Raw genomic sequence first — 26578 nt, 5'->3', positions numbered from 1 at the left:
AGCACGTATCTCACCCATAGTCGCCCGGAGGTGCGCACGCAAATCTTTTTACCCACAACCATGTTTAGGCCCTGTCACACCTTTCCCAGCAAGCTACGCGGGCTTGTTGCGTGTAGGGATTTTCCAGTATACCGGACAATTTCTGAGGGCGGACAAGGATTTGGGCGAGTCAGTGTATGTGTCTTACTTGCTGGACACGTTCTACTTAAATTCTACTTGCGGTTATACTGTGTGACCTGTGTGCCAGGCGCATGAGGGCTGACAACTCAGTGAAGGAATTCCTCTGAAGGAATGGCAGAAGTCCCACAGAATGTCATTATCTTGGCTGCATACGGGGACTGCGAAGTACCAGCGTGGGAGTTGCCTGCGAGGTGCTGCTGCTAAAGGCCTCCTACTGGCGTTCTGCGTGGACCTCTCCGAGCAAGTTTTGGTCATGCTCAAAACTTGGCTGCGATTAAATCAGACTTGCGTGCGCACCTCGGAGCAACTACAGGCGAGATACGCGCTAGGTACTGTCAGGTGCGGACCAAATGCGGAGAGCTCCGGGTAGCAAAGTTGTTTCCTGCAAGTCAAGCCGCAAAACTTGACTTGCGGCTTGACTTGCGGCATTGAGCATGACAAGGCCTTGAGCATGCTCAAAACTTGTTCCGAGTGAGTCGTGGGGGTTCGCTCGCAGAGGTACATGCAGAACACCAGTAGGAGACCCTTACCGGCAGCACCTCGCAGGCAACTCCAACGCAGGTACTTCTCAGTACCCGTAAGTTACTTGTAACACAAAACAGATCGGTTTCAAAGCTCTCACGCAGGTCACACGGAATACACGCAAGTAGAAGGTAAGTAGCATGCGTCTAGAAGGTAAGAAACAAGTGCGAAACTCACAAACATTCTTGTCCGCCTGCGGAAAATTCTCCTGCGTGCTGGAAAATCCCTCCTCGCAACAAGCCCGCGTAGCTTGCCCGGAAAGGTGTGACACGGCCTTAAAAGTCTAAAAATCATGCGGAGGTCACCACTTTCATCAATATATCCCACAGACAAAGACCCATCCCATTCAGTTTAACATTTTATGCGGGAATAGCATGGTTAGATTTGTTCATAGATCACCTGAAGTAATGACATAATTCTCAACACCTTTGTGTGCTGGAGTACTTTTTTGTCTTCATGCACTGAACTTAATTACACAGTACAGACAGCAAAGTTTTACAATTTCTGAATTGAGGCAATGCAATATTAGCCAGTGTCTTTATTATCAAGCACTTGCTGAAAAAAAAAATCCAAAACAAACTAAAAGGTCCTGAAACAAAGCACACAACAACAGGTCTGCCAACATTCCCACATCCAAATCAGGGAGATTCCACACAGCAATCAGGGAGATACGTGTATCTGTGTGCTACATGCATTTCAATGGGCAAAAATTATTCCCAAATCAGGGAGATTTTAATATTCTCTTATTTAGACATGAACAGATTTTGACATTTTCAGGGATACTCCTGCAGAATCAGGGAGAATTGGCAGCTCTGCAATAAATTTAAAATATTCTTTTTCTTCACAGCATTTACAAATTTCCAATACCCTTTGGAAAATACAATGACTACACTGTACATGTCATTTTCACCCTCAGTGTTTGTAATACAATACCAGTGACTGGTAATCCTGAAAGTTGTTTGAGACTCTCCCCACTCACACCCTTTTGCAATGGAAAGAACATCTAAGTATGAAAAAACACATGGATGCCTATAATCACAATGTGGGAATCAAGCTACCAAGACTGGTATCTACTGTTAATTGCATCCCAGAAATTTTACAAGTTGTTTTTTTTCCTTCTTCTTGTTCCTTTGCAAATGCAGGTTACTATCAGGGAGACAGGGGAGAGAGAAAAAAAAAAGAGTAAAATAGGAGATAGCTACGTATAGGTATGAGCTTTGGAAGACTGTTCCATTTTAAGCATTTATGAGCTATAAAACTCTTTCTTAGAAAGATCAGTCATGAAAGTGGAGAAGAGGAAACTTGAGGAAAAGACACAAGGTACTGTAAAAGTGGTTTCTTTTGCGTTGGTTTTATTTTCGCGCTTTTCGCGCTTTGAAGTTGAACCGCGAATTTAACATCATGCGAAAATGTTTTGAACTCGCCGCTTGTTACAACGCCATTGCGCACATGCACACACGATTCCGTGCATTGAGTGTATTGATGGTCAACACACACACAGTGATACTGCGCAATGTAGGTATAGACAGGAGTTCAGGTAATCCTGCATTTAATTTTAATTTCTATTTGATAAGTAAAATAATAATTGGATTATAGTTTGGGTTTTCATGTGCAAAATAAAACAGTTTTTGCCGACTGTGAATTCACAGATTTTGCTGACCGCGAATTTAAACACACGCGAAAAAGTCAGCACCGATGGAAACCGCATAAGTATCTGTACGCGAAAGAAACCACTTTTACAGTACAAGTATAAATGAGAAATGAGACAGACAGTGTGAAGAAGCAGGCAACATGAAAAAAGAGAGAAAAAAAAAGGAATGACAGTTCCAGTTGGTGTAGAGCACAACACTGCTGCAGCACCTTTTATTGCACATGAGGAAACATGGAAAGACTACATGTATAACAGGTGGAGGCTACATCCAAGATAGTTATTGTGAATTGAATTGGTTCTCAAAAGGGAAAGTTTATCCTGATGAGTAAAACTATACATGTAGAGTAAGTATAGAAAGGTATAAATGATGTACAAAAATTTGTGAAAGGAATAATAGAGACTAGAAAAGGGTTTAGAAGTGTAAAATTACCAGAAAGTGAGGTAGATTATAACATTGTACATGTGTAACCAGTCACTGTCCAAGAATATTTCACCCATTTCAATAGATTCTTGTTTTCACTTTATATGTGGTCTTGCTCAGTCCTCTCTGTTATCTCCTTGTAATCTCCTTTTATCTTCCCTTAGATAACATGAATCAGTACAATCCTGTAAGTTTAGTTTTGCTGAGTCTGTTTATAATGAGAACTACATTGCACCTTTGTGCTGCCATTTATTGCAACATCTGTGCCTTCCCATTTAAACTTGATACTCCCTTGAATTACACTAATCTTCACTGATTTCTCCACAGAAATATTACACCACCTATTTTCAGTTGAATTAGCTTGCATTTAAAAGAGAATGAAGCCTAAATATATGTGTGGACTGAGTGGATGCAGCAATATTAGTAGAGCACATTACTTTTAGTAAAACTTTCCGGACAATCGGACAATAATTTCAAAAGTTATGAATTAAAAATGTTGATGATGCACTGCCATTGCTCTACGAGTAGACTACAACATTTTTTGGTGTCATGTACGGACAAATGATAGAATTTAGAGAGAAAAGGTACAGAAAACTCATTATTTTTGCAAAGAGCACTTGACTTTGTACCTCTTTCAGAAAGCAGTGGGATTAACTTCCTTATCTAAATTCAGGTCCTGTTTATCTTTGGGAGCAGTGATTTAAAAAAATTTTAAGATATCACATTTGATGCATATGTGTAGGTCTGTTGTATCACAAAACATCCTACCAAATAACATTTTTGCAATAAAGTCTAAAATATAAGGAAATATCAGTATTTTTCTCATTAAACCATAACTGTAGACGGTTTAGTCTGGAAACATTTTTATTATAACTATTGTTCACATTTTGTGTATTCAACAATAGTTAACATCGACTGTACTGATTCCAATTTTTAGAGAGGTTGTTTCTTTCCATAATTCACATTTTAGAACTATTTTAAAGCACCAATGCTGGGTTTTTGTTTTATCTGCAAATGGTAAATTATGCCTTTAACATAAATACCAAAAACAAGTCAAAGAAATGTGTACTTTTCATGAAAATTAAATTTTGTGGAATCCTCTTTATATCATCTTCCATGCATGATGTCACAAACTTTAGTTATAGTGTTCTCATCCAGCAATGGATAACTTTAAAAATGGATAACTTTTGAATGGATTGTCTGGTTTTTGTCAGACTGTCACGGATACATTCTTCTACATGTATGATACTGCTGCATTCATTCAATGTACGTGTTTATTTTTTTTCTTCCCCCGGGGGGGAGGGGGGGGGGGGTTCACTCCCCTTTAATGCTTGTTTAAGAATATTTTTGTGTCAACATTTCAACTGTCTATACAAATCATCTGTGCATAATTTCTAGGGACGGGGAAGTAACATGTTTTTGAGGAGTCATTGCCTATAGGCTCTTGCATGAGTGGTGATAATCAAGAAAATTACACACCCCACATCCTGTTCTGATGATAAAGCTATTACAAGCTCATAAACTTCTGCGAGATAGGCGTGTGGACTGAGATAGATTCTACGCAGCTATTAAGGCATTATATGTCATAGTCTGCAAATTTAATACTGTGATGCATTAATTTTTCCCTCTCTCTTCCCCTCTCTCTTCTCTTCTAACTCTTGTCTTCTAAGAAGCCATACAGCTTGGGCACTTAGTTCATGTTTTAAAAATATATCAGTAATGACTGCATGTTGCACAGCCTTTTAAAAGTTGAAATAGTAGGTAAGGTCAGCCAGTTTTCCAACTAATAATGTTCATCCAAAAAGGAAATTAACTCATTTTACATGTATCAATATAACTGAAAGCAGGTGTGAAGCATCAGGGTTTAAACAAGATTCAACAGTGCATCTTTTTTCTTTCCGTTTTTTTCTCAGTGAAAAGCATTCTCATCAAGTGAGATTTAGAAGAAAGAAGAAAAACAGGTTTATACTAGAATGCTTGCCCACAATTTGAAACTCATTTTGTTTATACAAATCTGCAAATGATGATAAATTCAGTTATCATGAATAATGACAAAAGGTTCATCTTCATAATTTCTCTGTACCAGTCCATATAGTGAGAGTCAGAATACACTGTATAAAATATTATTACTAGCTGAATTAGGAGAAATCGTGGCCCAGCTGTAAGCTGGATTTCAGTAGCAGGGTTACTGTGAGGGAGCTACACTGTACACTACAGGTTCCTTAGGGCTGCCAAGGAAGGTTTCCTTATGGTCAACTAGGGTGATACTTGTGTGTTACATGTTACATACAAGCTTGTAGGGCTTTTATTCCCTAATATTACAAGAGATTTAAGTTCTCAGTAAGCTTACTGCAGAATCAGGGGACTTGACAGCTCTGCTAGCATGGTTCTGATTTGCCAAAGAGACCATAGCAGTTAGATAAGATTGGTAACAAACACACAATCAACTGGTAAAACTGGGCGATGATGAAGCAGCACTTAGAATGAATGTAGCTGCTCCTTGAACCAGGGAATGCACCTAAAAGCAAAATGCAGTAGAGTCTTTTACATGGGGAATCCAACAACACTGTACGTAGGTGAAGAATTTTCCAATCACCCTCTCAACACTGACTCTGCAATTTTTGGTGTCCTCTTCTATTGTTTCTTCAAATTTCGCATTGATAAGAGAATTCGTTTTTACTGTGGCTGCTGGTGCAGTTGCTGCCCGAGTCCTGTTCATGTTACTCAGAGCAGAGATTTGCTGATCAACATTCAAAGGCAGGAAATGACTATTTTTACATTATGCAGGCTTAGCTAAAAAGCATGAATTTATGGTGCACTCACATCACCATGTACCATGATGCATTGCAAAATTATGTAAAATGAGATACCAAGTAATAATCTTGATAAATTTCTTCAGTCTTTGATGTAGGGAAAATTTTATCACACAAATGCAATGTCCAAGAGAAACCAGAACAAACATGCTCCACATCTATCTTTCCCCTTATTATTTTGTGTCCAAGTTCTCTTGATTGTAGACATCAACATTAATTTGCAAATTTTGCAAATGGATGTGATAAGTGACAATAAACACACTCATTGTACTAATACAGTACCCCTAAAAATATGCAACTGCTTATTAAAGGAAACCAAAACCCAAAGAGAAGTATGGATTGAGTGAAAGCAGCAATATTAGTAGAACACATCAGTAAAAGTTTGAGGAATATCGTACAATCAATGCAAAGTAATGAATTTTTAAAGTTTCAGTGTTGGAACCGCTGGATGAGAAGACTACTAGAGGTTTAATATGACGTTGTGTGTGGATAACGATATAAAGATATAAAGGGAATTCCACAAAAATTCATTTTTCATGAAAATTACACATGTATTCCATCAACTTGATACTGACATACATTGTATGTTAAGGGTAGTAATTATTCCCCCTGCTTTCTGAAAGCTGTTGTAATAGTCAAGTGCTCTTTCATTATGCTAGAAAAGTGAAAGCATGTTGAATTTTCTCTCTATTTTCTTTATATTGTTGTCCACACATGACGTCATAACCTCTAGTAGTCTCCTCATTCAGCAGTTCCAACACCAAAACTTTTAAGGTATTGTTTACCATTGGGAGCAGTGATTTAAGAATTGTTTGAGTTATCACATTGGATGCATGTGTAGGTCAGGTATATCACAAAACATCCTACCAATACAAATTTTGCAATAAAGCCTAAAATCTAAAGAGATATCACTATTTTTCTTAATTAACCATAACTGTAGATGACTTATCTAGAAACAAATTTCTTATAACTATTATTCACATTTTTGAATACCTAACAGTACTTAACATTGATTATACTGATTAACATTTTTGATTTGGTTGTTTCTATGGATACTAAACTCACATTCTAGAACTATTCTGAAGCACTAAAGCTGGGTTTGTTTGTTTGTTTTTTGTTTCAACTGCAAATGATAAATAATTTATTTAAAAATGCATAACTTTTACATCGATTGTCCAATTTTCCTCAAACTTTCACTGATGTGTTCTACTAATGTCGCTGCTTTCACTCAATCCACATTTTTCATTGGGTTTTGGTTTCCTCTAAGCACAAATTGGCTTTTGAAACATGTGCCCCACCATAATATGTATACTTTTTTCTTTTGCTTTTCCACATTCAGCAATACCTAACATGTAACATCCTACATGGAAGGAGCTGTTAACGCTAAGAAGTTTGGGGGGGGGGGGGGAGAGGGGGAGGGGGAAATCTATGCTTCTCATCTTCCCATTCATTAATGCAGGACCAGTATTTCAGCTGCTGTGAGTGTCAGCAAGAAGGTGCCTTGGTTATAGTATTGGTGGGCCTATTCATGAACAGAGCCCACTGATCAGAAATACATTGTAAGCTCCCTTTAACTGTAGGCTAGAGAACAGCAAACTGAATGCCAAACACCCAAACTGCAGGAAATAGGCAGTACATGCAGTGGGAGAATGTTGTAAACAAGATACATGTATATTTTCAGTACCAATGGTATATAAAGAAACATATCATGTGTCCACTTTGCTCTTGGGATTTCACATTTTGTTTATGTGTTGCTGTTCTCTTTGTTCATCCTATTTCTGTGGATAACTTACTTGTATAGCTACTCATGTGATCAGGAAAATATCTGATTTATCAGCTCTGACTGTTTATGTGCTAAACTTACCAGAGCAGCAGAGGGAAAATGAAATCTGTCAGTCAGAGAGCTAAAAAATTTTTATGGGGCTAAAAATGCTTTCTGACAATCAGTGACATCATTTTGGGCCACTACTTGTAACTCTACTTGCCCTTGGTTGTGGTCAGAGCCAACTGTGGGCAGATGAATTTCTCTATCCACCTACTCAGTGAAAGCCAACCATGATCGCTAATAGATCTGATTACCTTTGGGGATTTTGTCACACCAGTATTCACAAATTAGTCAGATGCCAAAGTACAATGAAATGAGAAATCATATTGATGGCAATCCCAAAGCTATGGTCAATGTTGAGGAGACTTCACAAAAAAAGATAACACACATGGTCAAAAACTACCCATTAAATAACAACAATACTAACCAATACCTGCTGAAGTACCAAATCCCTGCATTTTGAAACAGACAACAAAAGGAATGTCCCAAGAGTCAAGAGATAAATCACTTTCTTGTCATGTATTAATCAGGCCCTGATTTTTGTTTCTCTCTCCATCACCTGTAGGTTCTCGCTCTGATTTTATGCTCTGATGAACAACACAAATCATACATTAAATGTTCTTGCCAACATGGGCAAAGGATTTACACTTTCCTGACAAAAAAAAAAAAAAAAAAAAATGTTGTGGCAAATAGAACAAAAAAGACATACATAGAAAGAAGCAATTTATCAATTTGGGAGCTTTCACTACTAAAGTGAAATACTCAATCAAGATAGTAAATATGGGGAAATATCATGTCATATTTTTCATATACCAAGTGCTACAAACCAACAGGCAAGAAAAATCAAAAGTTCTTTGAATGCTGCCTAGAGGTAATGGCTTTAATACTCCCCTCCCCATCTCCTCTTTACTAGCTAAAGAAAAATTATATGAATACAGACAAATAGATAAATAAGTCTCTTAACTTATTCTCAAACCAATACCTAGAAATGAGTTTAAGCAATTTTGTCAATAAAAAACTTGCCCCAAACAGCATTTGTTTCAAATCATGACCAGAATAATATCCATCAAGAAAATTATCACATTTGAATTACCTTTGTCAAGGAGGTTATGGTTTTGCCAATGGTTGTTTGTTCATCTGTTTGTCCATTTACAGGGGAACTCAAAAAGTTATGAATAGACATTTGATTTAATTTTCAGGAAAAGGTGATAATGACACAATGAACAAATTATTACATTTGGGTAGGGATCCAGACCACGCTCTGTTACTGTATCCACAAATGTCAGATCATGTTTTGTTTTGTTGTTTGTTTGGTTTTTTTTTTTTGGGGGGGTGCAAATCACAATATGGGTAGAAATGATCTGCTTGGTGGAGGTCTTTGCTCTCCAAGTACTTTCCTAGTCTCAAAATATTTTATTCCCCATAATACTTAATCCATGAATTTAGATGAATTTAGATATTTTTAGTTTGAAAGCACTGAACACATTACCTGAAATTACCATGAATCCTGGCTATGTTTTATTCTTTGTCTGGCACCATTACAGGACTTAAAGTCATCATACTACTTTACTTAGGAATAGCTAGTCATGGGCAAATGCACCATGATCACACTCCAAACTAAGGGGATGTTTTCAGCTATAGACAATTTTGACAGTTTTTATGTAACTCTCATAATGTGTATACCATGTACATGTACAATGGTAGTGTAGTTTGGGCATAACACTCTGACACACTATTGTTGGCATATTACAGGCTAATTCTATTACTGTTTTGAATCTCTTCTCTAAAATACTCTTCTACATTCTGCCTACATTATCCACAGCCAATATGCTTGTTGATAAATCAGGCTGGTCTAGTACTATGTACCATGTAAACTCTATACTGAAGAATTATCATGTCACAGAGTCAATTCTCAAATCTCCAAGATCACACTTAATGTTCACAGTGAACTATAACTCCACATTAATGATTGTACATGAGTTAAACAAAGCAAAAATCACTCTGTAAATGAGAATTTCTGTAAGTGCGACTTGAATACAGTTTGAAGACTTACTTAAATAGTGACTCCCAACTTTACATTAAATAATTGCTGCTTATCATACAAACATTACTCTATAGATACATTTGTACCTCATACATCTACCTCAAATTAACACAGTAAACCACATCCACCTTTTCTATCTTGCCATTCAGGAGATCCTTCAGTTCAAACATCAACCCTTCCTGCTCCTACATGAATAAATATGCTATTAAACTGTGCAGGAGTTACCACCTGGTTTGTACCTTGCTCAGAAACTGTGACTAAGCATATTTGGTCTAGTTTAATAGCAAATCATTTGGAAAAAGTCTTCACAGACATGGGATGTATCCAAGCAAAAAATCATGGGTTACTTTGATTTCATCATTTTATCATTAGTCGTTCATCTGAATTCACGATTAATACTTCTTATTACCTTGAGAGGAAAGGCTGTATTTATCCCTCTGACTCTAAAATATCACAATTTTCCCTCGGAAAAGCATTAGTACATGGGGTATGGTCCCTGTAAGCAATGGGGTAAACTTGGTAAATCTTACAATTTTGTAAATTGTATCATACATGAAAACCATCACATTAAATGAAGTCCCGTATATCACAGAAGATTCGCCATTCCAATAATCAATGATTGAGACACATGCACTTTACTCAACGTGGCATCTATCACATCTACTCTGAAATTATTAAAAATTACAGATTACTCAATGGCAAACACATTGTAGAATTCATGGTGGTTTCTGACAAAGGGTCTGCAATATGCTCTCTTTCATTTGATGTGAACCTAACTATATCTTTCATTATATTTTTTAGCATAGTTCTTAATAGAAAGTCTACAAACACATACACACACACACACACACACACACACACACACACACATTTCTGTGCAAAAACAATCTTTTGTCAGACTTCGATTGCAAAAGTTGATTGATGTTATGTTGTGAATATTTGTCATGATCTTTAGAATACAATGGAATCATCTGAATACTCTTGTTAAGACTGGAAAAAGGAGAAAATCCAGTATATTCTTCCCATACCAAAGTTCTGTCAGTTAGATATCAAGGTACAGTACATAAAAACTGTTACTCCACACAAATTGGAATAAAAACAATGATGAACTCAAATCTGGGTTAACCATACTTTGATTTGAATTGTAAAGCATTTTCACAAGGTACCATTTTAACTTAGTTATTAAACTCTTAACCAGATCTTATTAAATGAAAAACATTGCACAAATTTAAAGATATCATTTTTCTAAAACCATTTCATCTGAATCATATAAATAAGAATGTTTAAGACAAATTGTGTCTTGGGTGAATGAGTTATTAAAAAGATTAATACAAAAGGAACCGATATGAATAAACATACTGCTAGAACTGCATTTTCAACAACACACATGCACAAATAATTCAAGGTTACAGTAATACTGCAGTAAATCTAATACAAGAATATCAGGATTATGAAAAAAAAAATTTCAAAATCGAATGTAGGTGTTCACATAAATCAACATCAACAGATTCTAAATAGAATCACAAACACAAACACATTGACTCTTTATTATTGTCACATTGATTCATGTTAAATCTGCACTGTGACTGGAAACAATCAGCATAATACAGTAATTTAATATTTTGTACTATGTAAGGGATGGGCTGAGATTCAAATGGTTAGATTCTATGTGGGAGAAACACAGCATCTTGGGGGAGAAACATGAATCATGATTGAAATACATGAGTCAGACTCCTCGTTCGAGTTTGCCGATGCGAACTTGCTAACTTCTACCGCCGAAACTCAAGCATGACTCACAAACGCTCTTTGCTTGGTGATTCATTCTGGGTTTATCACAAGATCACCAACAATTTCGCAGCGTAGGAACAAACTAAGCTAATTATAGGAACATTCAACTTTCAAATCTGAACCCTTATTTTCCATATAAATACACAGAACATAATTTTCTTGAACCAACATAATATCATTGACACGAAAATGCATTTGCTACCACACATCAATGCCGTGCGGTCACAGCTGCAGTTGGCTTCTCTTTGAACTCCCTAGTCCTACACGCACGAATACAAGTCATGATGAGCCCATAGACGCTTCAATAACAAAGCCGGTACCGCTCGGTCCATTCACTGCACACTTTACCACATGCACACAACGCGATCAGCCAATTCTCGGCACACAAGGTCGATAGAAATTTCGAAAATAAAAATGAATATGAACTTACTCTCAAATGCTAGCAAAAAAAGTTCATGATCCGCTTTAAGCTGTTCCAATTTCGGTCTCCTTGGACTAGCCCTCGAGTGCTTATGGGGAGCCATTATCGCAAATTTAGCCCCGTCTTGCGTGCTCTCAGGGCAGTAGACTAGCAGCCAGCAATCACACTTTGCCGCGGGTTCGTACGCATTGCATGGTGGGACGTACGTTTGATTTTGCGTCATTCATGACTTTTTGAAACATGACTTTTGTTCTTTTTTTATGTCATCTACAACTTCAAGTTAGCAATAAGTAATTTATACTGGTAGTCTATGTTATACAACTCATTGCACGTCATTCATATTCATATTTTGCAGTTCAACCATATTACGTCTGCAGAGTCATGATGTCGACAATGACTTCGTAAAAAAGAAAAAAAAAAAGTGGGGATTCCTCCGCGCAGTTTTCTCTACTCCCTACAGGTATGACAACAAGTGACTGAATTCATCGTGGAAAAGAAAAAAAAAACATGAGAAAAGCGTTGTACTCGTATCCTCACATCGCTTCGCTTGTATGCTAGCTTATGTTCATTCATGTTTTTGTTTTTTGTTAGGCGTGTCCAGCTTTACCTCTTTCTTTTCTTTTTTTTTTTGATTTTGTCGTTGCTTTATTTCTTTCTTCTCTCTCATTTCACCCCCACCCCTCCCACCTGTCTTTTATGGGGATGATGGTGGCGGAGTATGTTATGTCGATCTCATATGTCATTAATTGGGAGTTACTAGTAGTACAAACTGTACTAGTAACACGTGGTCATAACGGTGGTCAGGAGTAAGTCTGGGCGTCTCCGCAGTGTAGCCAAAGATCATCAAACACAGAGAACGAGATAGGTGTGTCCTTGAAATAATAGGATAATGAAATATTGGACTTACGGAATCTTACGTTTCGCACGGTGTTTACGGAACAAAAGTCAATGATACTGGTGACAGACACATATAGGTGCATATAGGCCTAACTAAACCATGATTGAAAGAGAAGAAGTTATGATGTTATGAATGCGACTTTCGTAATTGGTTTTAGTTGATCTTTTTTTTTTCAATGGAAAGAAACAAAAATAGGGGACTAGGTCTATAATGTCTTATTGCCTCATAAGTCTCTTTTTGATCCATGCTACTTAACTTTCTCCTCATGTCGGATCAAGAAGAATACTACTGTCCTTTGGGGCATCAAAGTATAATCATTGAGGAGCTGTAACAACTATTTAAGCAGCAGGCATGAGGCATACGGTTAGGGGTGCTTATCGCTCGAAAAAAAAAATGAATGGCACATGTATTTATTAAAGTGCGCACATTTTTTTTTTTCTGCACAGTCGGACAGATATCAGATGACATCACAAATTGCCTCGTGCATGTCGTCATAACCTATATCATTGAAATACCTTCAGGTGGATTTCAAAGGTCTCTTTCTTAAATAGAAATTTACCCCAAATTATCAGATTTTTATGATTATAATCATATACAAAAATGGCACATGATCGGTTGATGATTTGCAGAACACGAAACATTTGTTTATACACTCTAAAAAATCCGGGTCAGAACTGACCCGGAACTGGGTCCGTTGGGGTCACACACCGTTCCGGGTCAGAAATGACAAGGAATGGGGTCAGGTATGACCCAATCCAGAGTCATGATTGGGTCAGGGTGACCCCATTCCGGGTCTTCATGACCAAATTCCAAGTCATTTTTAACCCGGAACAGTGTGTGACCCCAAAGGACCCAGTTCCGGGTCAGTTCTGACCCGGTATTTTTTTTTTTTTTTTTTTTTTAGAGTGTATACCACGTCAGTTAGCCTCCTTACGTTTATACAACATTATTTCGTTATCAAAAGTAGTAAAATTGAAAAAAAAAATGACAGAATGGGAAATTCAAGTTGCATGATCTCAATGGTCTGAAGTGTATGATTTGCAAGCAGTTGACTGATGTGATCATGGAGATTCCGGTTCTGCCTTGATGAATATAGTCAATGTTATGCTCCCTCCCCCTATACTCTCTCTCTCTCTCTCTCCCTCTGTGTGTGTGTGTGTGTGTGTGTGCGTGTGTGTGTGTGTGAATTTCTTATTGTGTACGTTTTGGAGGAGTGGTAGGGGCTTATATTTATTTGTTGCAGTTGCTGTTGTCAGTTATATTTCTGATATCATTAAGACACTTGTCTTGTTGCTCTTGTTGTCGCCTTGAAGTATATGCGCTGATGCGGGCAAGATGATGAGGGATTATGTTCTCATCGTTAATCTGTTCTCTATAACGGGATTCTTGTGGCCTCTGTGTTAAGTCTGTAGGGATTTCAGAATTTCAGCATCGAACAGGTTAATTATCGTAAATTGTTCACGTTTTACAATCTATGCTATTCACTTAACAAATAAATCAAGGTGCTATTGATACCAACAAATCATTATAGACAAATAGACTAAAGGGGAGGGACATACAGAAGCAAGGAAAGGGAATTAAATGTAAAGTAGAAATGGCATTTTTAAGGGAATTTTCACTGTGTGTGTGTGTGTGTGTGTATACATGGCTACATACACTATGTATGATATAGTGTATGATTGAGGGTGCAGGTCACACTACAGAATACTCGAAGTCGAGAATGATGAATTTCTTCTGTTTTATATATTTTTAGTTTCATTCTGTCTGTTCGTGGAGCATTGTTGCTGCCTCTGCGTGTGTGTATGTTTTTAATTCAATTTTGCAGGAATAAGACCTGACCGTCACTATTGTAGAAAATGTACCCCCCCCCCCTGAACATTTAGAGCGATGGTTTGCCTGAACACAGACACTATATGCATACTATTTTGATAAAAGTGCATGCAGTCAACTTATGGGTGATTGATTTCTGACTGAAATGGCAAACTATATATCGCAATATAATAAAGCATTCGCGGTTTTTAGGTCGTGGGTTCGAATCCTGCTCGAGTATGTACGCCTATTATTTTTTATCATGGCTACTACTAAAACACTGATCAATTCAGTGCTTATTTACGTCGATGTAGGGCAATTTGTCAATCAGTTGCAACATTCGCGGTTTGTTTGTTTATTTGTTTTTTATGAGGGGACTTCACACTTATACAAGCTCTGCTTTCCAGCAGTCCCCTCCATTTCCAGCCATTTTGTTTCTGACTTTACCATAATGATATAACATTTATTTGTATCTCTGTTAATAATTTACCTTTGTCTTACATGTTACAATGTTCATCACATGACTGATTTCGTGACATTATCTGCATATGCAAACATTTCATTGTATTCCTAATCATTTTGTTGGAAATGACATAAATCAACTTGAACTTGAAGGCGTTATGAAAGTATAAATTGGCCTACTGCAAAAACGTGCGTTTTGGGGTCACTTCAGGGAAGTCCTCTCCTACATTATTGAGCATTCTCTTGGTGTTTTAATTAGTCGACTATACCAGGAATTATGATCCTTCGTCTGCTCTTGATTTATTTGTATATATATTATATAGGGTATTGTATATCAGTTTATTATCTCTGACGATATACGTTTATACGATCGTGTTAATGCGAGACATGGTTTATTGATATTATGTTTCAATGCATGCCATCATAGAAGACAGAATACAGATCTGACAGGAGAAAAAAAAAACAGCAAAGACAGCGGCAGCAACAAAATCAAATTGATGAATTCTTCCGTCGATTAGTGTTGTTGTTGTTGTTGTTGTTGACAAATTGCCATATCAACGTAAATAAGCATCGATTATTCAGTGTTTTAGAATGTAGCCATGCATGATGAATAATCATGGACAGGGGCGGATCCAGGAATTCCGTAAAGAGGGAGCGCCTTTAAAAAATCAAAGGGGGCGCATGCACCCCGCCCCCCCCCCCCGCACTTTTTCTTTTCATTTGTTTTGTTTTAACAAAAAATAAAGGGGCGCGCCCAGTGCGCTCCCCCCCCCCCCCCCCCCCCAACCCGGATCCACCGCTGATGGACATACTTAGGTTTGACTCAAGCCAACGATCTCCTGATTATTTGAGCGAAGGCTCGGCAGTCTTCTTCTCGTGGATACGACACCTATAGTACATAATGTAATCAGGAGATCATTGGTTCGAGTCCAACCGAGTTTGTATATGTCCATGATTGTTATTAATCGTGGCTACTACTGTAACACTAAATAATCGGTGCCTATTTACGTAAACACAGCTAGGGCAATTTGTCAATAAGTGGCAATGAAAAACAAAAACAAAAACGAAAACGAAAATATGGTACCGTTACCAAAACGAATCATGTATATTATAATCGACTCCGTATTTGTCTTGTCATTATCTCCAAAGACACAAATAAATCGGAATAATGCGGTCGTTATGGTTCGGTGGATGATCCTGTTCATTTCCAAGTGCAATCACGCACTCTGATGTACCCATCCACGTGACGTGACCACCATCTAACTATTATATACGAGCAGGAGCGTAGACAGTATTAGACATGAACGAAGCCATAGCGAGCATGCGACGCGGTGTAGTATGGAATACCTTTTATCATTTTTTAATCTGTTGTGACACTGTCCTATTGGATGTTAAAGACTCTTGACTTTCAAACGGAGTTCCTGCGTTCAAATCTCGTCAAGTCCCTATGTCCTTGGACAAGATGTTTTTATTCATCATGTCCCTCTACCCAGGTGTATGGGTACGTGGAAACGCTAGGGTAATGATCCCGGCAGGACCCTCTGACGGAGCAGTGGCAACACTGAAGAGGCTACCCTGGATAAAGAGTACCACTTTATGCTGTCATTATTAGTATTATTATTAATATCATAAAAAGCAAATTTTATTATTATTATTATCATTATCATTATTGGTATTATTATTATTATTATTATTATTATTATTATCATTATTATTATTATTATTAATTATCATCATCATCATCATCATCATCATTTTCATGACCATTATCATTAGGCCCTGTTTTGCATGCAGAATTGGACGCTTTCGTCATTAGAATGAATCGGGACAAAATAAATAGAAGCCGGACCATGGAGAGGGTAACGCCATTAACTCCATAGAAACTGAAAGTTTTGAAAGTTTACTGCATATTATGCAGAAGTCGTTTTTAGACATTTGTATGAGACTTACAAATTAATAAAGATTGTGAAAAAAGAACTGAACTGAAAATTCTACTGCTCACTCTTTCATGAAATGTATATTGCTCTTAAAGGAAATATTATGACCAATATTGATCGAGGAGCTTTGCACAAGGGAACCACCATCCTTATAATATACTGTGTGACAATCGACCTCATTATTACGCTCTTTCTGGGTTGCAGCCACCATGCCGAACATACTTGATAACGATTGCATATATTATAGTTGTATATTGAGTATGTCGACCACAATAAAATGTGGCTAAGTATGAATTCACCATGGGGGAGTAAGGAAGGTGGGAGAGATCACGTGTCTTGTGAACGAGCGTAGCAACATCCGCCGGTTCAAATTCAGCGTTCAGCGCCATAAAAAAAAAAAAAATAACATTAATTTATTCACTCCCAATCAAAATGATACAAAAACATCATTTCACTTTGGTATTACCGTACAAACATAAGAGAATGATTATTTGAAAGATAATTGAAATAATTTTACATTTTCATTTTTCAATGAAACAGAAGAAAATGGCAATAGTTTAGCAATATATACCAAAGAAAAAAAGTATGGAAGTATATCATATCTAAAATGAAACCTGTGATGCACTGTCAATGAAAAGACGCACAATGTGTCCTTATCCAATTGTTGCACCTGCCCCATGAACCCTCAGACTACCAGGACATTACGACGACCGTAATAGGTTTCTTTGTCTGAGCCGGGCCGTGCCAACACCTGCGTGGGAATATCTACATACTGAATAAACACAGCAATCTTATCTCTGCTTTATACACAAAGAAAAATGCATCACAAACGGATGAACGCCACGTTGATCTAAGATGTGAAAAGACTCAGAAAAAGAGGTACACGTGTCCTAAGAGCAGCTGAAATGAAGGCGTATTGAAGACAAGAGTAAATGTTTAGCTTCAGAACACAAAAATACTAATTGGTCGCAGGACTCCCAGCGATCGAGTCACGCTCCGGTCATCACCGCAACAAACCTCGTTCACTATTTCCTTTCAAGTTCGGCGTTCAGTGGCCTGGTGGCTACAACCGTCCTGCAATATGAAGCTGAAGGTATTTCTGTCTGTATTCCTCGTATTCAGCTGTCTGGTATTCACAGCGCTATCAGACGAAGACGCTGAAGTCGAGGTCGAAGACGACGAGGAAGAAGTGGTGGTGGAGGAAGAGGATAAGGACGAGGGGAAGAAGCCACCTCCGGAGATCGAGTGGGAGACCATTTCGATGCCCTCGGAATGCCGAACGAAGGTGACGAACGACGACACAGTGGGTATCCACTTCATGGGTAAACTTGCATCTGATGGCTCCGTCTTCTTCGACAGGTGAGGAGACCTTTAAACACTGCACGCACTAACTTTAATCGGAGAGTTTACCTTTTTTTCAATATTCGACTTACTCATACCGCAACGCAGTAATAACATTAAAGTCCGACCTTCATTAAATGTTTTTGTCACGTTTGCTTCCCCCATGATAGATGGTTCATGTGCCAAACAGTAATTATATTATATATAAAACTGGTATATTCGACATCTTGCCGTGGGGTTCTTTGTCAGTATCTTTTTGAAAGCTGGCATCAGTAATCACTTCAGAGCTTGGCGATGCCGGTGCTCAAAGCCAGGCGTCAAATATTGCAGTAAATACACCGGCGCTTCTGCGCTCTGCATACTTTGAGTGGAAGGGGATTCTTTTCGTGCTAAAAGCAGAACAGGAGCAATGGCCTCGACAAGCCGCCATGGAATAGGCTGGCCCGGGCAGGCGGATAGAACAGCAAACAACTCATCGATCTTTTGAATCATTATTAACCCACGTGATAGTTATTTACCGCAGAGGCAAGTCAGCGTGTTGTCGGACTTTAACAGCAGAATTATTATAACACTGTGCAGAAGTTGCGGGGATTAAAGTCCAGGTATACTTGTTGAAGCTATAGTTGGGGTGCAACCACGAGTCACTCTTTGTTCGGCGAACGAAATCGTGTCTAGGTCATGTGATCTGCAGGCAGCAGCGTGTAAGCCCAGGAAGGAAGATACACTGTACCATGAAAAGACCATTATATTAGAGCCTTTGTTAATACCGCATAGGATTGTGATTGCTTACTGAAACCAAGCAGTGGCAACACCGAAGAGGCTACCCTGGATAAAATATGATAATGAAACCCCCCAAAATTAAGGAATCTTTAAAAATCTTCTTCTCTAGAACCAGAAGTGATAGAGCTAAGTTAATACTATGAGTTAGTACATTGATGACTGTAGTTTCAAGTTTGTTCATGGCAGAATCAGGGATGCCCCCCTTGGGACCCAGGGGAGGGGGGTGGGGAGGGGTTCTAATGGGGCCTAAATTGTACATTTTCATCTTCTTCTTGAGAACCCCATGACCCATTTTCACCAAACTTGGCAGGTAGCATCCCTAGGGGGTTAGGAACTCAATTTGTTAAAATGGGCACCATACCCCACCCAGGGGGCCCCCAGGGGACCCCCAGGGGGCCCAAATCCCCCAAAATTAAGGAATCTTTAAAAATCTTCTTCTCTAGAACCAGAAGTGATGGAGCTAAGTTAATACTATGAGTTAGTACATTGATGACTGCAGTTTCAAGTTTGTTCATGGCAGAATCAGGGGTGCCCCCCTTGGGACCCAGGGGAGGGAGGTGAGGAGGGGTCCTAATGGGGCCTAAATTGTACATTTTTATCTTCTTTTTTAGAACCCCATGACCCATTTTCACCAAACTTGGCAGGTAGCATCCCTAAGGGGTTAGAATCTCAATTTGTTAAAATGGGCACCATGTCCCACCCAGGGGGCCCCCAGGGGGGCCCAAACCCCCCAAATGAAGGAATCGTTAAAAATTTTCTCTAGAATCAGAAGTTATACAGCTAAGATAATACTATGAGTGAGTACATTAATGACTGTAGTTTCGAGTTTGTTCATAGGAGATCCAGGGGTGCCCCTCTTGGAGGCAGGGGTGGTGGGGGGGGGGGGGGTTGGTTAGGAAGGTCCAAATGGGGGCCTGAATCGTACATTGTCATCTTCTTCCTGAAAACCTCATGATAGATTTTCGTCAAACTTGGCAGGTAGCATCCTTAGGGGGTCAGGATCTCAATTTATCAAAATGGGCACCATGCCCCACCCAGAGGGCCCCAGGGGGCCCCCAATTCCCCAAATTAAGGAATCTTTAAAAATTTGGGCCCTTATTGTACATTTTCATCTTCTACTTCAGAATGCCTGGTCAAATTTTGGTAGAGCTGTGAATAATTTAGATTAGTGACTGCGTGAAAGGTGAACTTGCGATACTCAGGTGAGCGCTAGACCCGCGGGTCTCTTGTTTATCAAAATGATAATGATGATGATGACGATTATTATGATGATAAAATGATGATGATGCTGATGATAATGATGATGGTGATGAAAATAACAATAACAATAATGATAATAATAATTGTTATTATCGGTGATGATGGCTTGATTGCAAACACACATGCAAATTAGAAGAGGCCATATAGGTTATCATATCGCAAGTATTTCCACTCATTTTGTAAACAAGAATGTCGTAAATATGATAACATTTTGCAGGGGCGGATCCAGGAATCCTGTAAAGGGGGGGGGGGGGGGAGGGGCGTGACTAATATTTCTGGTGCCACTTCCGGGTTTCATTTCTTTTTTTTTTTCTTTTTTATTTCCTTTGTTTTTAACGAAAAATAAAGGGGGGCGCGTGCGCCGGTTGCGCCCCCTCTGGATCCGCCACTGTTTTGGTCAATAATTTGAAAGTTTAAACCCCTCCCCACCCACTTCCCCCTCCCCCGGGAATTTTTACTGGCAGTATACGTTGTATATTCAGTAAAAAGGAGACAGGTTAACTTGTAGCCTTTTGATTTCATTTCGAAATTTAAACAACACGTGCACAGGTACTTGACTTTTACAGGTTACATAACTTGTTAAAGAGGAAATCCACCCTACAAATAAATAAACTTCAAACGAATAAAGAGTATACATTCCCAACAGAACGATGCAAAATGACAAATAAATCGGATAAGAAATAAGGAAGATATGACGTTTTGAAATTTCACATTTTTTTTTTCCCGGAAAACATCTTTTGACCAGTTCTAATGAATATTCAAATCAGCAAGGTGACGATGTTATACTCCCACAATTTCTTATTCATTTCACATACAGAAATGACAAAAATCTCATATTTCATTAGTATACATATAAGACTTGTCTTAGAATCAACCAAAATACAAAAAAAAACCACCAAAATTGATATTAATAACTCATAAAAATCTTGGTATGGGTACATGCTTTTACTTGTATTAGCTACAAATAACAATTTTTCATATGTCATATGTACATATTTCATACGTAATATACATGAAAAATTGTGAGGGTATGATATCATCAACTCGCTCACTTGAACATTCACAAGGACTGGTAAAGAAATGCTTTTTTGCAATGTGAAATTTCAAAATGTCATATTATTTTTTCATTTCTTATCCGATTTTTTTTTGTCATTTTTGTATCACTCTGTAAGGAATATTTTTTGTTTTTCTTTTGAAGTTAATTCATTTTCTTTGGGGGGGGGGCTGGTAAGCTTTTGGTTGAGATCGGGATTCAAGTTTTAACGTTTTGAGAGATAATTAGAAACCAATTATATGAAATATTAAAGAGCATACAAAATTCCAAGAGAAATTAAAAGTTCATATTATGAAAATCAGTTTGAAATGACTGAGAATAAATATCAAAGAATAAAGCAAAAAAAAAAAGTGGTCCTAACAAAAAGTGAATCCCTCCCACCTTTTATTAGAACCAATCTGAAACAAAACCCTGTACATGGCAAACTAACCGATCTGTGGCCGATTTCCCCTTGTTCTTGTCATTGAACATGTACGATCTCAGCCGGATGACACTCCGTACATTCTTCTGGACGAGTTGATCGCGAATACGATGTCTGTAACCGCGTCATGCATTCAACTTTTAGCTCAGATTCAACCGCTGAAACTCCACAAAATTACAAATGATCTATAATGCCCTTTAAAAGTCATTCTTGCGATGTTCGTCAGCAAGCCTTTATTTCTATCTTTTCTGCATTGTAATGATTATCTCGTTCCTCGTATTTCTAACGCGTGTATGGATGCTGATAGCGGCATGACTGGTAGAAATAGGATGAAGTATCGTTAAAGGGAAATTAACCCAAAAAATACATGTTGATTGAGTGAATGGCAAATATTAGTAGAATACATCAGTGAAAGTTTGAGGAAAATCGGGTAATCCGTACAAAAGTTATGAATTTTTGAAGTTTTGGTGACGAGACCGCTGGATGACTACTACGGATCATGATGTCAGATTATGGACTACCATATAAAGAAAATATAAAGAAAATTAAAATTTTTTTCACTTTAATATCAAAATGAAAGAGCACTAGACTTACCTCTTTCAGAAAACGGGGGTATAATATTACTCTTGACATGATTATGCCAGTAACAAGTTCAGGGAATGTGTACTTTTCATATGAAATGATATTTTGTGGAATTTTCTTTATACTATCTTTATATAGTATAGTCCATTATGTGATGTCATGATCTGTAGTAGTCTTCTGATCCAGTGGTCCAGTCACCAAATCTCAAAAATTCATAACTTTTCAACCGATTGTCCGATTTTTCTCAAACTTTCACTGATGTGTTCTACTAATATTGCTGCATTCACTCAATCCACATGTATATTTGGGGTTAATTCCCCTTTAATATCGGCTGATGTCAGTTATACGAAATGATCTGTGTTGCGGTGAAAAAAAAAAAATCTTCATTTTCATTTTGTTTGCTTGTTTTGTAACATAATATACTACAATCAGTCGCCAACGCAGTTTCTCAGCAAGAAGTCTGAATTTAACCCTCGCAAATTAATCATCCTCCCCCCACATACTCTGATTAATTATATTCAGGCAAGACCTCTCTTTTCCACTGTCTCTCTCTCTCTCTATCTCTCGAAATATGCGTCTTGTTTGCACACGCATACACATTGTGTGTGTATATATACGTGTCTATTTATATATGATTATATAATAGTTTATATAAATCTGTAAATAATGTGTGTGTGTGCGTGTGTGTGTGTGTGTGTGTGCGTGCGTGTGCATATACATATTAAGAGAGAGGAAAATAAAAGGTAGGTAGATAGAGAGGTTGTATGTGAAGTATTATTTCTTCGAAGTTATCGAATGTATTTCCGCACGACAACACATAAACGGTTAGTTTATTTTTAGAACATCAGTATCGCTTTCAGGTTGATGACATCCGGGTTCGCAATGGTATGCTGCTAAAAATAGCCGTTTGAAGCATGACAGTGATGTCATAGTAATATTAGGGAGATGACGCTTGATGACTGTAGAAAGGACGAAATTCTACTGCGATTAAATAGTGATGATGATAATAATAATAATAATAATGATAATGATAATGATAATAATAATAATAATAATAACAATAATGATAATATTGTTTAAAGTTTACTTTCTGTTTCCCCTCCTTTGTAATAATATTGCCCTCACTTTGACCTTTCAATGCGCATCATCTATATGATAGAGCACTTTAATCCTGTTCCTTATTGAGGAATGCATTGATATTATAAAAAGTATATATATATGATTGCTTACATAGGACATACAAAATAAACACACACAAACACGCATCCACACATATTCACATACAAACACACACATAAAATTAATGTTATATATTATATCTGTCTGTCTGTCTCTCTCTCTCTCTCTGTCCTTATTGAGCACATTTTTTTTTAAAGGAAAGAAAAATGTGGATTGAGTGAAAGTAGCAGCATTAGTAGAACACATCAGTGACAGTTGAGGAAAATCGGACAATTGATGCAAAAGTTATGAATTTTTAAAGTTTTGGTGTTGGAACCGCTGGATGAGGAGACTACTTGAGTTTATGACATCAATATTTGTAGACAACAATTCTAAAGAAAATGTTAAAAAAATTCAATATGCTTTCACTTTTCTAGCATATTGAAAGAGCACTTGACTTTCAGAAAACAATGGGGATAATTAATATAAAATTACCCTTAACATTATCATATGTCAGTATCAAGTTGATGGAATGTGCAAATTTTCATGAAAAATGAATTTTTGTGGACTTCCCTTTATATTTTCTTTGTATTGTTGTCCACACACGTGGTCCAAGCTGCAGACTTGGATTCGATCCTTTCATCTGAATTTACCTCTCTTGCACCTCCCTCATTTTTAGCCGGGAAAACAACGAGAAGGATGAATGGATCTCGTTCCCGATGGGAGTCGGAGAGAGCATCAAGGGTCTTGAGCTGGGACTCCTGGGAATGTGCAAGGAGGAGATCAGGAAAATCGTGGTCGAGCCCGACAGGATCAAAAACGGCCGCTACAAATTTCATCCAGAGAGTAAGTTGGGACGAAGAAAATGATATTCAATTCAATTCAATTATATCATGTTATATTATATCATATTTTATCATATTATATTATATATATATCATGTTATATTATATTATATCATCATATTATATTATATTGTATTGTATTATACTATACTATGTTATATCATATTATATTATATTATATTACATTAGATCATATATCATATTATTTTCTAAACATTATGATCAATCGTGATTAAATGTTTATTTATAATTCAATTATGTTTCACTTTATCAGTCTCTTTGCTGCACTTCTTTCCCTTTTAACTATTTAACTTTTACTTTTAGTTCTATTACCATCATAGCAACCACCATCATTATAACAACAACGTTCTGTTACTACTTCTATGCTATCACTATTAGGTCTGCAAAATACAAACTGATTGATAAAAAACGGCCGCTGCGATTATAAAGAGCTATGATATACAATGTATAGAGTTTTTGGATACCACCAGAGCTTTTACACTCTGTTATGACAATCATTGCAACTATGCTGTCCATGATGGCAAGTTCAGCTTGAAGAAGCAGTCTTCAAATTAAGGATTTAATTAACAAAGTTCATATCATGAGTTTTATTTTTTTCATTTCTGATACATTTATGTTGTGTTTTATCCGCACGGACCTGCGGAAGAACAGTCTCCGGACTGAAGTACGTGCCGTGCTTAGATAAAGGAATGGAATGAAATATTATTAAATCCTCCCCCTCCCCCGTATTTTTTCGTGTGTTATCTCGCAGCCGGAGTTGTACCTCGAGACCAGAAGTTAATCTTTGAGGTTGAGATGATGTTCATGGGTCCTAACTACGCCAAGGGTATGCCGAACATGTTCAAAGTCTACGACGACGATAAGAATGGAAAAATATCTCATGATGAGGTGGGACTTCCTTTCTCTGTATACACTGAGTGCCATCAGGAAGCATCACTTTAACCATACGACATTGATATCGACATTATAAATTTGTCAATATTTTATGCAACTATTGAAAATTATGTTTAAGCATGTAAAGGCGCGTTTACACCGAGTTCGGTGTATATTCATCCAACCATGTATTCATCACGGGCAACGGTCCGGGTGTTTTGCTTTGGTGCGCCAACTAAGAAACAATGCATGTCTGTGGTTCTGTTGCAATATCACTTCCCGCCAACAATTTTGTTACAAAATTATTCTTCTATTATTGATTTTCTTGCTCTTGATTTTGACATAAGAATAACATTTTGGGTGATTTCGTACTGAATTACTGATCCTTTTTAACAGAACCACACATGGTTCCTTTTGGCGCTCCAGAGCAAAACACCCGGTCCGTTGCCCGTATACTGTGCTCGGTGTAAACGCGCCATAAGTCGTCTCAATTCCTAAATGCTTGAATTTATCATCGAGTGATAATTCTTTACATGTCAAGATCATTATCATCGTCATCGTCACCATTATTTTAATGTGCTCCTGTTCTAGTGTAGTGCAATAGTTGGTTGCATGGTTTGAAGTGAATGAGCAAACTGCATCGTGATACATGTATTATAAAGAATCATTACCATTAATTTTGTTTTCGTATACGTTCTGCTTGGATTGTGGGGGTTCATTGGGAAAATTTTCAAATATCTAGAGTCGATGGTAAACATAGAAAATTCATAATTTTTGTCAAATTTGTACTGGGTAGGCCTACATAATGTTGATGTTTGCATGGGGAAATGACTTCTGTACGTGTTTCAGATCACCCTATAAGGTCTAAACTTAAAATCCTGGTAAACCACTGGTTTCCCTGTTCAGTTGCATCAGCCTTTCAGAATCCACTTCAAGCTGATAATGAAAAATGAAAGAAACGAAAATCCTTAGTCACCAAGTTTATTTTCTCTTTAAATGGCTGCGTGAAATTTTCAATTTCATTAGAACGTTTGACATATCATTGAAGACACACATAGCATGACAGCCATCATTTTGAATAGATCTTAACGTGATTTTTTATGATCGACTTGAAATCTTGTTTGAAACACTCCCTGGACAAGAGGCCTACAAGATTTTATCAATTTTATTTTTTCAAGTATGACTTATTACTATTTGTTTTTTGTGTTTTGTTTTGTTTTTGTTTGTTTGTTTTGTGTGTGTGTGTGTGTGTGTGTGTGTGTGAATTTGTGTGTTTTGCTATTGTCTTATACAGTTCGCCAAGTACATAGCTGACAGCGGCACGTTCGGGCCCAAAGGACCACTGGTTGATAAGCTCGCCAAGGAGAATATCGATAAGGACGATCGCAATCGCGATGGGTACGTGGAATGGGAAGAGTTTTCCGGCCCGAAGCATGACGAATTGTAGCTCCGTATCGTCGCATGATATCGAT

General features: G+C 37.6%; 2 protein-coding genes across 2 annotated transcripts in view; one reads left to right on the top strand and one right to left on the bottom strand.

Annotated features, from left to right (window-relative positions):
- The window catches only part of LOC139726361 (polycomb protein suz12-A-like), a 42716-nt gene extending 30913 nt beyond the window's left edge, over positions 1-11803 (bottom strand). Inside the window, exon 1 of the mRNA XM_071637383.1 lies at positions 11675-11803. Within this exon, the coding sequence (XP_071493484.1) occupies positions 11675-11768 (94 nt within the window). The 5' untranslated portion in view covers positions 11769-11803. The remainder of the gene's footprint in view (positions 1-11674) is intronic.
- Positions 11804-17639: 5836 nt separating this feature from the next.
- On the top strand, positions 17640-26578 carry LOC139726345 (peptidyl-prolyl cis-trans isomerase FKBP14-like). The gene is made up of 4 exons (XM_071637382.1): positions 17640-18130; positions 24047-24213; positions 24985-25121; positions 26401-26578. The coding sequence occupies exons 1-4, from the start codon at positions 17853-17855 to the stop codon at positions 26551-26553; spliced, it is 735 nt and encodes a 244-aa protein (XP_071493483.1). The 5' UTR covers positions 17640-17852; the 3' UTR covers positions 26554-26578.

Source organism: Diadema antillarum, unplaced genomic scaffold (genome assembly GCF_040938485.1).
Source record: "Diadema antillarum isolate AM-2024a unplaced genomic scaffold, OU_Dant_1.0 scf00000017, whole genome shotgun sequence".
NCBI classification, from domain to species: Eukaryota; Metazoa; Echinodermata; class Echinoidea; order Diadematoida; family Diadematidae; genus Diadema; species Diadema antillarum.
The sequence above is the reverse complement of the archived record's forward strand: the minus strand, read 5'-3'. Positions and strand labels throughout refer to the sequence as shown.